The 14733-nt window shown below is 40.8% G+C and overlaps 1 protein-coding gene across 1 annotated transcript in view; it reads left to right on the top strand.

The window, feature by feature from the left end:
• The window catches only part of UBE2U (ubiquitin conjugating enzyme E2 U), a 70380-nt gene extending 56353 nt beyond the window's left edge, over window positions 1–14027 (top strand). Inside the window, exons 9-10 of the mRNA XM_017541537.2 lie at window positions 6029–6123; window positions 13758–14027. Coding sequence (XP_017397026.1) covers window positions 6029–6123; window positions 13758–13954 — 292 coding nt within the window. The 3' untranslated portion in view covers window positions 13955–14027. The remainder of the gene's footprint in view (window positions 1–6028; window positions 6124–13757) is intronic.
• Window positions 14028–14733: the final 706 nt, after the last annotated feature.

Genomic DNA, 14733 nt, shown 5'->3' with positions numbered 1-14733 from the left:
TTTTTTTCCCCAGGTGCTCTGTCCCAGGGAGTTAGTTAGGGCTTTATTTATGAGTTTGTTGTGCTGCTGCCTTTTTTTTTTCTTTCAGGGCTGCCCTGCCTAGCGAGGAGGCAGCCTAGTCACTGTCTGCCTGCAGAGGCTTTGCTGAGCTGCTGTGGGCTCCGCCCAGCTGCTGTGTGATCTTCTCTGTAGTCCTGTTTATATGGGTGTGGTTAGAACTGCCCTGGCAATGGTAGCCCACGTCTGTTATGGCAGACCCTCTCAGTAGTGGCAGGTTGCCTCAGCAATGGCAGGCTGCCTCAGCGATGGTCAGACTACCTCTGTAGTGGTGGAGTGTCTCAGTAATGGTCGACGCCCCTCCTCCACAGAGCCGGACCATCCCGGGTTCAGCTGTGCTTGCTGTGAAACTCTCAACCCAGAGCGTTTTCAATTACTGGTTTTTGTGTGTGGGGGAGGGTGGTGGTGGGACCAACCGAGCCAGATCACCTGGCTCCCTGACTCAGAGACTTTTCTTGTTGTTGTTGTTGAATGGTCGACTCTCTCCCTGTTGAAAAGGCGCAGGGATCTCCCATGCCACAACTCACTGGGCCGGCTGAAACAGCGGCGCTGAGATTCCTGTTGGTTTTTTTGCCTAGGAATCTCCTGGCCTGGCTCGCTATTTCAGATGAATAGGCGACTCTGCCATCTCAGGGCTCCAATTGCCAGCTAAGAGGGCACCCGGACCAGTGTCTTTTGTACGGAGAACCGCCATGCCAGGGTGCAGGCAAAGCAGCCGCGCGGGCCAAAACAGCCACGCTGGTGACCTATGGGGCTCCTCCGCCTGGGAGTCTCCTGGTCTGTGGGCAATAAAAATCCGTCTGGAAATGTGGTGTCCACTCACCCTCTGCACTTTCACTGGGAGGTGTAATCCTGAGCTATTCCTAGTCAGCCGTCTTCCTTGTGTTTCCTCAAGACAAAAATCTTAACATCACAATGAAAAGAACTAGAGAACCAAAGTCAAACAAACCCTAAAGCTAGTAAAAGACAAGGAATAACCAAGATCAGAGTGGAACTGAATCAGATGGAGACATGAAAAATCCTGAAAAAAAAAAATAAAAAAATTCAGGAGCTGTGTTTTTGAAAAAAATCAATAAAAGAGACCACTAGCTAGACTAATAAAGAGGAAAAGAGAGAAGAATCAAATAAAAACAGTCAGAAATGATAAGGGAGATATCACCACTGACCCCACAGAAACACAAACAACCATCAGAGAATACTATAAATACCTCTGTGCACATAAAGTGGAAAATCTAGAAGAAATGGATAAATTTCTAGACACACACACCCTCCCAAGACTGAACCAGGAAGAAATCAAATCCCTGAATTGACTAATAATGAGTTCTGAAATTGAGATAATAAAACAAAAAAGCTCAGAACCGGACAGAGTCACAGCTGAATTCTCCCAGAGGTACAAAGAAGAGTTGGTACCATCTCCACTGAAACTATTAGAAAAAAATAGAAGAGTCCCCTTCCTAACTCATTTTAAGAGACCAGCATCATCCTGATACCAAAACATGGTAGAGATACAACAAAAACAAGGAAACTTCAGGCCAATATCCCTGATGAACATCAGTGCAAAAATCCTCAATAAAATACTGGCCAACTGCATCTAGCAGCACATCAAAAAACTTATCGTACACGATCAAGTTGGCTTGATCCTTAGGATGCAAGGTTGGTTCAACATACACAAATCAATAAATGTGGTTCATCATGTAAACAGAACTACTGAACAGGCAAAGCTGGAAGCATTCCCCTTGAAAACTGGCACAAGACAAGGATGCCCTCTCTCACCACTCCTATTCAACATAATATTGGAAGTTATGGCCAGGGCAACTAGGCAAGAGAAAGAAATAAAGGATATTCAAATAGGAAGAGAGGAATTTATCTTCAAATTATCTTTGTTTGCAGATGACATGATCCTATGTCTAGAAAACCCAGTCATCTCAGCCCAAAAGCTTCTTAAGCTGGTAAGCAACTTCAGTAAAGTCTCAGGATACAAAAACACTGTGCGAAAATAGCTAGCATTCCTATACACCAACAACAGGCAAGCATAGAGCCAAATCATGAATGAACTCCCATTCACAATTGCTATAAAAAGAATAAAATACCTAGGAATACAGCTAACAAGGGAAGTGAAGGACTTCTTCAAGGAGAACCACAAACTACTGCTCAAATAAATTAGAGGGCACAAACAAATGGAAAAACATTCCATGCTCATGGATAGACAGAATCAATATCATGAAAATGCCCATACTGCCCAAAGTGATTTAAAGATTCAATGCTATTCCCATTAAGCTACAATTGACATTCTTCACAGACTTAAAAGAAACTATTTTAAAATTTGTATGGAAGCAAAACAGAGCCCAAATAGCCAAGACAATCCTAAGCAAAAAAAACCAAGCTGGTGGCATCACACTATCCAACTTCAACTACACTGCAAGGCTACTGTAACCAAAACAGCATGGTAGTAGTATAAGAACAGAGACATAGACATAGACCAATGGAACAGATTAGAGAACTCAGAAATAAGATTGCATGCCTACAACTGTCTGATCTTCAACAAACCTGACAAAAGCAAGCAATGGGGAAACGATTCCCTATTTAATAAATAGTGCTGGGAAAACTGGCTAGCTATATGCAGAAAATTGAAAGTGGACCCCTTCCTTCCACCTTCCACAAAAATTAACTTAAGATGGATTAGAGACCTAAATGTAAAACTAAAAACTATAAAAACCCTAGAAAATCTAGGCAATACCATTCAGGACATAGGCACAGGCAAAGATTTCATGATGAAAATTCCAAAAGCAATTGCAACAAAAGCAAAAATTGACAAATGGGATCTAATTAAACAGCTTCTGCACTGCAAAAGAAACTATCATCAGAGTGAACAGACAACCTAAAGAATGGGAGAAAAATTTTACCATCTATCCATCTGACAAAGGTATAATATCCATCATCTACAAGGAACTTAAACAAATTTACAAGAAAAAAACAACCGCATTAAAAAATGGGCAAAGGATGTGAACAGAAACTTCTCAAAAGAAAATATACTTGCAGCCAACAAATATATATATATATATATATTTTTTTTTTTTTTTTTTTTTTTTTTTTGAGACGGAGTCTCGCTCTTGTTACCCAGGCTGGAGTGCAATGGCGCGATCTCGGCTCACTGCAACCTCCGCCTCCTGGGTTCAGGCAATTCTCCTGCCTCAGCCTCCTGAGTAGCTGGGATTACAGGCATGCGCCGCCATGCCCAGCTAATGTTTTGTCTTTTTAGTAGAGACGGGGTTTCACCATGTTGACCAGGATGGTCTCGATCTCTTGACCTCATGATCCACCCACCTCGGCCTCCCAAAGTGCTGGGATTATAGGCTTGAGCCACCGTGCCCGGCGCAAATATATTTTTAAAAGCTCAACTTTAATGATTAGAGAAATGTAAATCAAAACCACAATGAGATATCATCCCATGCCTGTCAGAAAGGCAATTATTAAAAAGTCAAAAAGCAACAGATGCAGGTGAGGTTGCACAGAAAGAACGCTTTTACACTGTTGGTGGGTGCATAAATTAGTTCGGCCATTGTGGAAGACAGTGTGGTGATTCCTCAAAGACCTACAGGCAGAAATACTATTTGACTCAGCTATTCAAATCCTGGGCATATACCCCAAAAATATAAATCATTTCATTATAAGGACACACACACACCTGTGTTCAATGTAGCACTATTCACAATAGCAAATACATGGAATCAACCCAAATACTCATCAGTGATAGACTGCATAAAGAAAATGCACATATATGCTATGGAATACTGTACAGCCACAAAAAGGAATGAGATCACGTCCTTTGCAGGGCCATAGATGGAGTCAGAAGCCATTATCCTCAGCAAACTAATGCAGGAACAGAAAAACAAACTCCTTATGTTCTCACTTTTAAGTGGGAGCTAAATGATGAGAACTCATGGACACATGATGAGGAACAATGCACACTGAGGCCTGTTGGTGAGAAGGGTGTGTGTGTGTGGGGCGGGGATAGCATCAGGAAGAATAGCTAATGGATGCTGGGCTTAGTATTCAGGTTATGGGATGATCTATGCAGCAAATCACCATGACACACGTTTACCTATGTAACAAACCTGCACATCCTGTACAGGCACCCTGAACTTAAAAGAAAAGTTGAAGATAAAAAAGGTGAATTACATGTTATGTGACTTTCACCTCAATAAAACTTTTCATGTAAAATGAAAATAAAAATCTCTCTAAAATGGGAAAGACTGAAATAAAAGATCAAGGAAATTTTCATACATTGAAAAAAAGACTCAGTTAATTAAGAATAGGAAAGAGCGTCCTCAACCTGATAAAACTTATTTATGAAAAACGATAGCCAACATCATATATAATGGTAAAAAACTGAATGTTTGCCCCGAATGTCAGGGCAAGGATGTCTGCTCTCACTACTGTCACACAACATTTTATTGGAGACTTGATTTTCATTATAGCATGTATCACTGCTGATTTATCTTGATTTTTATACTTGTTCATTTTTGTCTTTTTTCCATGAGATCAGAGACATTGTCTGTCTTGTTCTTCCTATAATAGTGTTTGGCACAAGGTTGGTATTCAATGAATATTTATTAAATGAATGAACTTTCTGGGAGTATTGTATAAGTGAGGTACACTTGTGTGACAAAAACATTTCTATGCCACTTACTTTTCCTCATGAAAACTTTGTTACCAAAAGTTTTCTTTTCATCATATATTCCCAAAAAGTAGTTGTCCCCAAAAAAATTTTTGGAAAATTTTTCTCCCATATACACACTGCTTCTGCAAGGAAATTCTCTGATAGCCTGACTTCGGCTCATTGATGCCTCCCATAATATGTCTGTTGTTTTATCCAGGATGAGTCATGAATTTTTCTGATGGAATTTCTCCCTTGTGTAGTGGGTTGAATCATGTGCCCCAAAAACACCTATCCCCTGAGAACCTCAGCATATGACCTTATTTCAAAATAGGGTCTTTGCAGATATAAAGGTTTTTTTTTTGTTTGTTTTGTTTTTTAAACAGGGTCTCACTCTATTGCTTGGGCTGGAGTATAGATGGTGGCATAATCTCAGCTCACTGCAACCTCCGCCTCCCGGGTTCAATCAATTCTCCTGCCTCAGCCTCCCAAGTAGCTGAGATAACAGGCATTCACCACCATGCCCAGCTAATTTTTGTATTTTTAGTAGAGTCAGGGTTTCACCATGTTAATCAGGCTGGTCTTGAACTCCTAATCTTGTGATCCACCTGCCTCGGCCTCTCAAAGTGCTGGAATTACAGGCATGAGCCACCGTGCCCGGCCCCTGCAGATGTAGATAGTAAGTAGTTAAGATGAGGCTGTACTGGATGAAGGTGGGCCCTAAGTCCAATGACTGTTGTCCTTAGAAGAGGAGCAGAACTGCAGAGACACACACAGGAAAGAAAGGTCATGTGACATTGGAGGCAGAGATTGGAGTGATGCAGCTGTAAGCCATGGAACGTAAAGAATTGCTGAGAGCTGGCAGAAGCTAGGAAGAAGCAACAGAAGATTCTTCCCTAGGGATTTCCGAGGGAGGAAGGGAGGACCTGCTGCCACCTTGATCCTTGATGTCTAGCCTCCAAAACTATGAGAGAATAAATTTCTGTTATTTTAAGTCACGAAGTTGGTGGTTATTTGTTAAGGTGGCCCAAGGAAACTAATATACCTTGCTATACCACATGATGTTTTTATTACTTTTACAATAGTAATCTTACGTCATAATTTGCTTTTCCAACTACTGTTCTGTTGGAAAGCACATATTGAAATCATTTTACTTTACCATTAAATTAGTCAACACTCAGAATGGTTCCATATTCAAAGCCTGTTGTCCTACTTTTATGTTTCATTTCATTTGTTTCACATATTTTTCTCAGAAGTAATATACCCTTACCAAAAATTCATTTGGAAATTTAATTTTTCTTTTTCTCTGTCTAGGTATGCTGTTATCAAGTGTCAGCTTGCTAGAAAAAATAGAATGCCTCAAGAAGTCAATCACTTCATGGAAGGAATTAAGCTCTGCCCAATTCTAGGTAAATTGATTCACCCTGTTTGTTTTGCTTTTGTAATTAACATGTTGAATAATGATGAATAATATGCATAGCTTTAAGCTTTTTTTCAGTTTATATAAGTTCAAATATATGAGGGCTAGTTCTTGTGTTCTCCTTTTAGCGTTGCTTTAACTTTTTCTGGCTTTCCAAATTAATTTGGTAAATTATTCACATAGGAATTGGAACTTTGAAAAAATTGAGTTACTTACATTTCCAAGCTTACTACCCTTATTAAGTCAATATACAATTTGAAATTTTAAGGCTAAATTTCAAAATATGAAAAAGCAGCCAAAACACACAGAGCATGAATACACTGATCCCTAAAACTCATTGTATGTTCAAAGACATATGCAATATGGCTGAAAAGAAAGAAACAGTGCTGAGTTGGTTTGTGTGCTCCTTTAAAAATTACAATTTACTTGTTGGGATAGGTTGCGAGTAAGTCTTCAGCAGGAAGAGAGAGCTGGTAACTTATGGAAGTCAGCTAGTATAGAGGGGAAAGCACAACATTTGGGGTTAGAGAACTTAGGTTCAGATTCCAGTTCTGTGCTATTATGGAAAGGTCACTCAACCCTTGAACTTAGTTTTTTTATCCTCAGCTAGTACTGTGTACATGGAAGATATTCAACAAATCCTAGTTGCTAATATTCCACCCTCACTCACAGGATTCTTGTGACTAAATGACTTCATGTACATACAATTTCTTTGTAAACTGAAAAGTACTATAAAATAATAGTTACTGTTTTTTCCTGTCACCTGGCCACTAAACGTAACAGCATATAAATGCCAGGCACTGGCAATCATCTTCTTTCAGTGATTTTCCAAGGGCCCTGCCCTCGTATCTCCAAGTTTCTTTTCCCTGCTCAGTATCGACCTCTCTCCCTCCTACTTGTTTTGGTGTGCCACTCAGATTCACTCTGTATTATCAGCCTCAGCCTTCTCCATTCGGCTCTGCCTTCTTCCAAATTTCAGGGTACCTGCAAGGTAGGTAATGTTGCCTTCTCCAGCCTTACTCTCTGTTTTCTCCATGATTTCCCTACTCCTCTCTGCAATCTCTTTCCACATCCCTACCATCTTCACCAGTGGAAGAGATCATTTAGTTCAGTTGATGTGATCACAGTAATTTCTGTCTATGCTTTGTCAGACTGGTGACAAAGCTATGTGTCTATAGCTTAGCTTTGCTTATGTTTTTGCCAGGTCTAAAATCCTTTCATCGTTTCCCATGTCCTTCAGGATGACATTTAGACTCTTTGACATGGAAAGTCCTTAATGCTCTAATACTTGTCTCTGCCTCTGCAGTGACATTCCCTACCACTCTCCCCCTCACACCCTAAATGCTACACTAATCTATTGGGTCATGATTGTTCCCAACCTCATTTCACAAAAACAGTTTTGAGCAGTACACTGTGTTTTCTCATACCCCTACTCTAAATGCTCTTCTCTCCCCTTCTTTCCTTTCTAATACCTGTGCATCCTTTGAGATTCAGTTCAGGTATTTCCTTCTCTAGGAAACTTTCTCTGTGGGTCATCATAGCACTTCTACCATAGCCATGTCATGCTCTATTTGTTTGCTATTGCTGTGTCACAAATTAGCACATGCTGAATGCTTTAAAACAACACACATTTATTGTTTCACTGTTTCTGTGGGCCTGGAGTACAGGCACGGCTTAGCTAGATCCTCTGCTTAAGGTCTCAGAAAGCCGCAATCAAGGCATCAGCTGGGCTGCATTCTCATCCTAGTGGTTTGAATGGGGGAAGAATCTGCTTCCCAGCCCAGTGAGGTTGCCCACAGAATTCATTTTCTTCTGTCTTTAGGAATGGACACCCTGGCTTCTGGCTGGGTATATGCTGGAGGCTTCCCACAGCTGCTGAAGGCTGCACGCAGTTCCTTGCCATGTGCGCTCTCCCTGCAGCAAGGCCTCCTGCTTTATCCAGCCAACAGGAAGAATCTTTAAAGCAAGTCTGATAGCAAGATGGAGTCGTATATGATGTAACACAATCATGGGAGTGAGACCTCATCACTTGCATCATATTTTATTGGTTAGAAGTCATGGGTTCCATCCACACTCAGAAAGGAGGAGTTTACATTAAGGTGTAAATACCAGGCTGCAGGGATTCTGGGGGCTACCTTGGAGTCTGTTCAGCACACATGCTGGTTGTCATTCTTTTTATTGCCAGTCTCCTTTGAAAAAGAGTGAGGTTCTTGAGGGAAAGGACTGCTCACCTGATTTTCCATAGCACAGTGCTTGCACACAGTAGCTATCAATGCTCATGAAAAAATGAATAAATAAATAGTAGGATGAAGTCGAATTGTCATGTTTTTATCTGCCTTGTGGTTTTAGGGGAGAAAAAAGGTGAAAACCCATGATGACTGGGAAAAAGGCAAGCTGGAAAAGATAACATTTGAAGTTTAATGTCCAGAAACTGGTTAGCTCTCCAGTGCTGAGCCTTGTTCTCTTTGATCATGCAATAGACTCTTCTTTATGTCTACTCTGGAAGAGAATATACCTGAGAGGTTGTGGTAAATTTGATTATTGTTCAGAAATATTCATTCCTGCTCCACCCACATGAACAAAATATGTTTCCTTGCCCTTTGACTTTGAGCTTTTCCCTGTTTTCATCAATGGAATATTAGTGGGTGTAATGTGCCCCCAGGGTTTGGAAAGGATGCGCATGATTTGGCTTGCTCTCTTTCTCTTCTGCCATCATCACAAGAGCCTGCCTGGACTGGCCCTCTGATCACAGAGAAAGATTCAAGGCATAGATCTGAGCTCGTCCAGCCAAGTTTCCCAGCCATTCCCCAGCCAAAGAAGCCAACCACTATTGCCTGCTGACATGTGACCAAAACAAATAATATATTGCTGATGTCACTAAGCTTTTGTGGTCGTTTATCATATAGCAAGAGGTTACTATGCAGCAAGAGTGAACTTATATAGGATATCCAAGGAAAGTATGACTCAGAAAAGGAAATAACTGTGTGTTCCTCTTGGAGAGAAGGATCACATGTCATAGTTTCCCAATGGGAGAAACTCACCAGAGATTTAGCAGGTGGGAGGGAAGTGAAGCCATTATGCTTGGGAAGCTGTTCACATCAAGCATGGCGGGTTCCTCACATATGGTATTTTCACATGTCTCTCCACAGTCTCACTTCACAGACATAGTGGCTGCACAGATATCTCCATGAACTCATTGTTCTTTTCACACTTTGGGTGGCTAAATGTGTGCAGCTCCTTGTACTCCTTGAGCTCCTTGTTTCTCACTCATGTCAGTGCCTCAGGTTAAAGTGGGTCACGACTGTTTTTTCAATTCTCTAGCTGTAGCTTCCAGATCTTCACTCCCCTGGGTCCTCCCATACCTGGATGATCCTGAATTCCTGTGTTAGACTCTCACTCTTGCATTACTTGTAGTGGCTCTGTTTTTGTAACTGAACCCAGACTGAAAACAGAACTGAATAGAAATAACCCATTTGGCAACCATCAGAACCCATCAGTCAGCACAGATTTTAGTACCGTATTAGCTAAACTATTTTCAGATTAAAAAATAAATTATCAGAGGCAGAGTTTCCATGATCCAACCCGAGAAAGGCATGCAAAATATAAGGCAGTTAGAATTTGTACTTTCATACTTATTTTGTTAACAAAGTAACAAAATCCCCATCTTTATTACTGATTCCAACCACCAAATCCAAGGTGTCTCAGAGGGATTTATAATGCTTAAGATTTCCTGGAGGAGAAAAATTCAAAATAATATTTTTTATGTTGTAAAGAAATATTTTGATATTTGTTTTGCATTATACTCTGCTAATCTAGCCAGGTTTCTTTTTTTGCCTCCTGGGAGTTTTTAACAGGACAGGAATTAAGAGGGCAAATAGTCAAGGTGGTTGATTCCCAGCATTCATTCACGGCAGCAACTGATGTCGGCCAATCACAGTGATCCCATTTCCCTCCCCAGTAATTAGTTTAGAAATGGGGCTGGGCACAGTGGCTCACACTTGTAATCCCAACACTTTGGGAGGCCAGTGTGGGCTGGTCACCTGAGATCAGGAGCTCAAGACCAGCCTGGCCAACATGGTAAAACTCTGTCCCTACTAAAAACACAAAAATTAGCTGGGCATGGTGGTGCATGCCTGTAGTCCCAGTTGCTTGGGAGGCTGAAGTGGGGGGATTGCTTGATCCTGGGAGGTGGAGGTTGCAGTGAGCTGAGAGCTTGGCACTGTACTCTAGCCGGGGTGACAGGAGTGAAACCCTGCTTCAAAAAAAAGAAAAGAAAAATAAAAGAAATGGAATGTGATAGGATTCCGCCTGAGGTGAAACATGCTGGGTGCTTCAGGGGATGGTTTTCCCACATCCACTCTTAAAAACCAGACCTTTTAAAAATTTTATTTATTTATTTTTATTATACTTTAAGTTCTGGGGTACATTTGTAGATCATGCAAGTTTGTTACATGGCTATACATGTGCCATGGTGGTTTGCTGCATCCATCCCCCTGTCATCTACATTAGATATTACTCCTAATGTTATCCCTCCCCAATCCTACCACCCCCTGCTATCCTTCCCCTAACCCCCCACCCCCTGACAAGCCCCGGTGTGTGACGTTGCCTTCCCCGTGTCCATGTGTTCTCATTGTTCAACACCCACTTATAAATGAGAACATTTGGTGTTTTGTTTTCTGTTCTTGTGTAAGTTTGCTGAGAATGACGGTTTCCAGTTTCAGCCATGTCCCTGCAAAGGACATGAACTCATCCTCTTTATGGCTGCATAGTATTCTATGGTATATATGTGACACATTTTCTTTATCTAGTCTATCATTGATGGGCATTTGGGTTGGTTCCAAGTCTTTGCTATTGTAAACAGTGCTGCAATAAACATGTCTTTATAATTAAATGTTTTATAATCCTTTGGGTATATACCCAGTAATGGGATTGCTGGGTCAAATGGTATTTCTAGTTCTAGATCCTTGAGAGATCACCACACTGTCTTCCACAATGGTTGAATTAATTTACACTCCCACCAATAGTGTAAAAGTGTTCCTATTTCTCCACATCCTCTCCAGCATCTGTTGTCTCCTAATTTTTTAATGATTGCCATTCTGACTGGCATGAGGTAGTATCTCAATAAGGTTTTGATTTGCATTTCTCTAATGACCAGTGATGATGAGCTTTTTTTCATATGCTTGTTGGCTGAATAAATGTATTCTTTTGAGAAGTGTCTGTTCATACCCTTTGCCCATTTTTTGATGGATTTTTTTTTCTTACACATTTTTTAAGTTCTTTGTAGATTCTGGATATTAGCCCTTTGTCAGATGGGTAGATTGCAAAAATTTTTCCCATTCTGTTGGTTGCCACTTCACTCTAATATAGTTTCTTTTGCTGTGCAGAAGCTCTTGAGTTTAATTAGATCCCATTTGTCTATTTTGGCTTTTGTTGCCAATGCTTTTGATGTTTTGATGAAGTCCTTGCCCATGCCTATGTCCTGAATGGCGTTGCCTAGGTTTTCTTCTAGGGTTTTTATGGTGTTAGGTCTTATATTTAAATTTTTAATCTATCTGGAGTTAATATTTGTGTAAGGTGTAAGGAAGGGATCCAGTTTTAGCTTTCTGCATACAGCTAGCCAGTTTTCCCAACACCGTTTATTAAATAGGGAACCCTTTCCCCATTGCTTGTTTTTGTCAGGTTTGGCAAGAAGGCCACTTTTTCCTCTGGATTTTGCTGTGTCTGGTGTGGTTACTAGAATGGCCGTAGCTCTCTTGCTGTGCACCTGAAGATGAAGACAACACCTTAGACAGGCATGCAGTGAAAAGAACTATGTCCTCTGTGACATTGTGGAGTCACTGCAACAGTCAATCCAGCCCTCCACTCTGGCTTTTCTCTTATGTGAAATAAAACATTCTCTTATTGTTTAAACTGGGTTGACTTGGCTTTATATTTCTTGTAATCAAAGGCATGTGGAGTCAGAAAGGCCCAGACATGGTTAGAAAGAGCTGGAGTTCGTCCATCAGTAATATGTTCATGGAAAATAAAGTAGATGCTTTTGTCAAGGCACAGACAGAATTTAGTCTTCAACTAATTACAACTAAATATTAGTATCAAAAGTACAAAAATTAAAAATCACTGGAGGCTTCAGGATACCCATAGGATAATGGCAACTGTGTAAACTCAAATCTCTCTGTGTATCTTTCTCTCCTTTTTGTTTTGTTTTGAAATGGAGTCTCACTCTGTCACCCAGGCTGGAGTACAGTGGCTTGATCTCAGTTCACTGCAACCTCCGCCTCCTGGGTTCAAGCGATTCTCCTGGCTCAGCCTCCAGAGCAGCTGAGATTATAGGCTCCTGCCACCACACGTGGCTAATTTTTGTATTTTCAGTAGAGACAGGGGTTCATCGTGTTGGCCAGGCTGGTCTCAAATCCGTGACCTCAAATGATCCACCTGCCTTGGCCTCAGAAAATGCTGGGATTACAGGTGTAAGCCACCATGCCTGGCCTCTCTATGTATCTTTCTATAAACCAAAGACAGAAAAAAAAGTCACTTGTAGCCCAAGTCTATAATGTAAGAAGGCAACAAATATTACAGGGTTCATTTCGTATGTAAGTGAGGGAAATAAACATAGAAGGCAAACTGAATTTGTCCTGCAACCCATAATAGTCAGTGAACCTGGAGGCAACCAGGAAAAAGGGAGGAGAATGCAGTGATCTTTTAGAGTTAACAGAACACAATAGTGCCAGCTAGAGTTCATCCCCAGAAAGCAAGATCCCCATGCTGTGTGGAAATATAGATCTAGAAACATAGGCATTAGATCTATAGTCTTCTTTTGGAACGTATCATCAGTTTATTTTCCTGTTTATATGGCCTGTAAGATAAAGATGAAAGTCCTTTGCATGACACATGAAGCTTTCCTGATCTGGCCTCAGCCTCCCTTCCAGCTCGACAAAACTTTTTGTGTACTATAACATTGTGTTTTTGGATAGACAAATCTAGGATGAGTCTTGTTACTAGCTGGATATCTTTGATCAAGTTACTATAGGTTGCTCAGCCTCAGTTTCCTCAGCTGTAAAATAATAATAATACCTGCCCATCATGAGGGTTGTGTCTGAGTTAAATAATAGCATACCTGTTGACTGCTTAGCATCGCACCTGGCACAGTGGAAGTACGGGGGCATCCACTGTAATCACCCCAACCCTGTCAAGTCCTCTCATACCTTTGTGCTTATATGATGTGTGCTGTTTCTTCTATCTAATGCTTTCTGACCTCCTTCTCTGTCTAGCAGACTGCTCCCCATGTTTCAAAGTCTGAGTCTGTTTTCACTTAGACATAGTGATTCCCTCCCTGGGCTCCCAAAGCAGCTTTTCCCTTGCACATCAACTGGCCCTTAGCAGGGACTCAGTAAATATATGTTAAAGACTGGACTAACAAAGCATAAAAAGATTGAGCAAGATGGAAAGAATGATTTATGACAAATAAAGTTACTTATAAAACATGAAGTTTAGAAAGTTTAAAAAAGGTTGCTCGCATTCATTCAGATGGTGTTTGGCATTATCCTCCAAATGCAGGAGCTCCTCTTTTCATTGTTTTTCCTGTTATAACTAATAAATTTCTATTTTTCATAATTCCCACCACAGATGAAATTTTTCTTGAGTCACCAATTGCAATAAATAGCATCAGAGACATTTATGAAATGGAGGAGGAGGAGTGGAAGAATGACTATTCATTATATGCTTCACAATATGAAAATGACACAGACGAGCCCAGGGAAGAGGAAGTGGAAGATCTGATCTCCTGGACCAACACTCTCAATACAAATACTTTAGAAGATTAAGCAACACAAGATTTAAAAAATAAACAGCCTCCACCACAGCCCAGCATTGTGGAGCAATTTTGGAAGACTCTCAGAACTTGGATTCCATTTTTTTCAAGTTGTTCTCATCCTCTCACTGCAAGTACAAATTTGAAATATAAGTAGAAATCAGTAAAGATGTTGCTTTGGCTTTTTTCAGTGCTGCTTCTTTAGAACTAAGTACCCAAGTTAGGGGTGTTCATTGCTATATGCTAATCAATGGGGTTACACTCCCACAGTGTCTTGCAGGCAGGAAATGGATTGGAAAGAGGCTGGGATAGGAGGGGAGCAGTTAAGAGCTTCAGAGGCTGGACATGAACCCGAGAAGAGGGATCTATACATGGAACTACATCTGCCTGGTTTCTTGTCTTGTTTTCTCCATATTCAAGGAATAAGATGTCACTATTTACAAATGTTCCTCTTCTGTTTTATCTCAGAGTACATCCCATTTTCTCTTCAACCTTGACCCTCTATCTCCTCATACTCTAACTTTATTTTCTCTGTCTCCTTTTGCCATGTTGTCTCAATCTGTACGTATGCTTGGGTATCTCCTATTCTCTGCCTCTGCCTTTGGCCCTCCATCTCTGCTTACCTCACCATTATTCAGTCATGTTTCTTAGTCAGATTTATTGATAGTAGCCTATCATTCTCTCTCTTTATGTCTTTCATTCATTTCACATTTGCATCTACTGCACAATGAAGTCTATCTTCCACTCGTTCTACTCCACTAAAATTTGCAGGGATCACCAGTGATTTTCTTA

The sequence above is a fragment of the Cebus imitator genome, unplaced genomic scaffold, assembly GCF_001604975.1.
Source record: "Cebus imitator isolate Cc_AM_T3 unplaced genomic scaffold, Cebus_imitator-1.0 Scaffold135, whole genome shotgun sequence".
Classification (NCBI taxonomy): Eukaryota; Metazoa; Chordata; class Mammalia; order Primates; family Cebidae; genus Cebus; species Cebus imitator.
The sequence above is the reverse complement of the archived record's forward strand: the minus strand, read 5'-3'. Positions and strand labels throughout refer to the sequence as shown.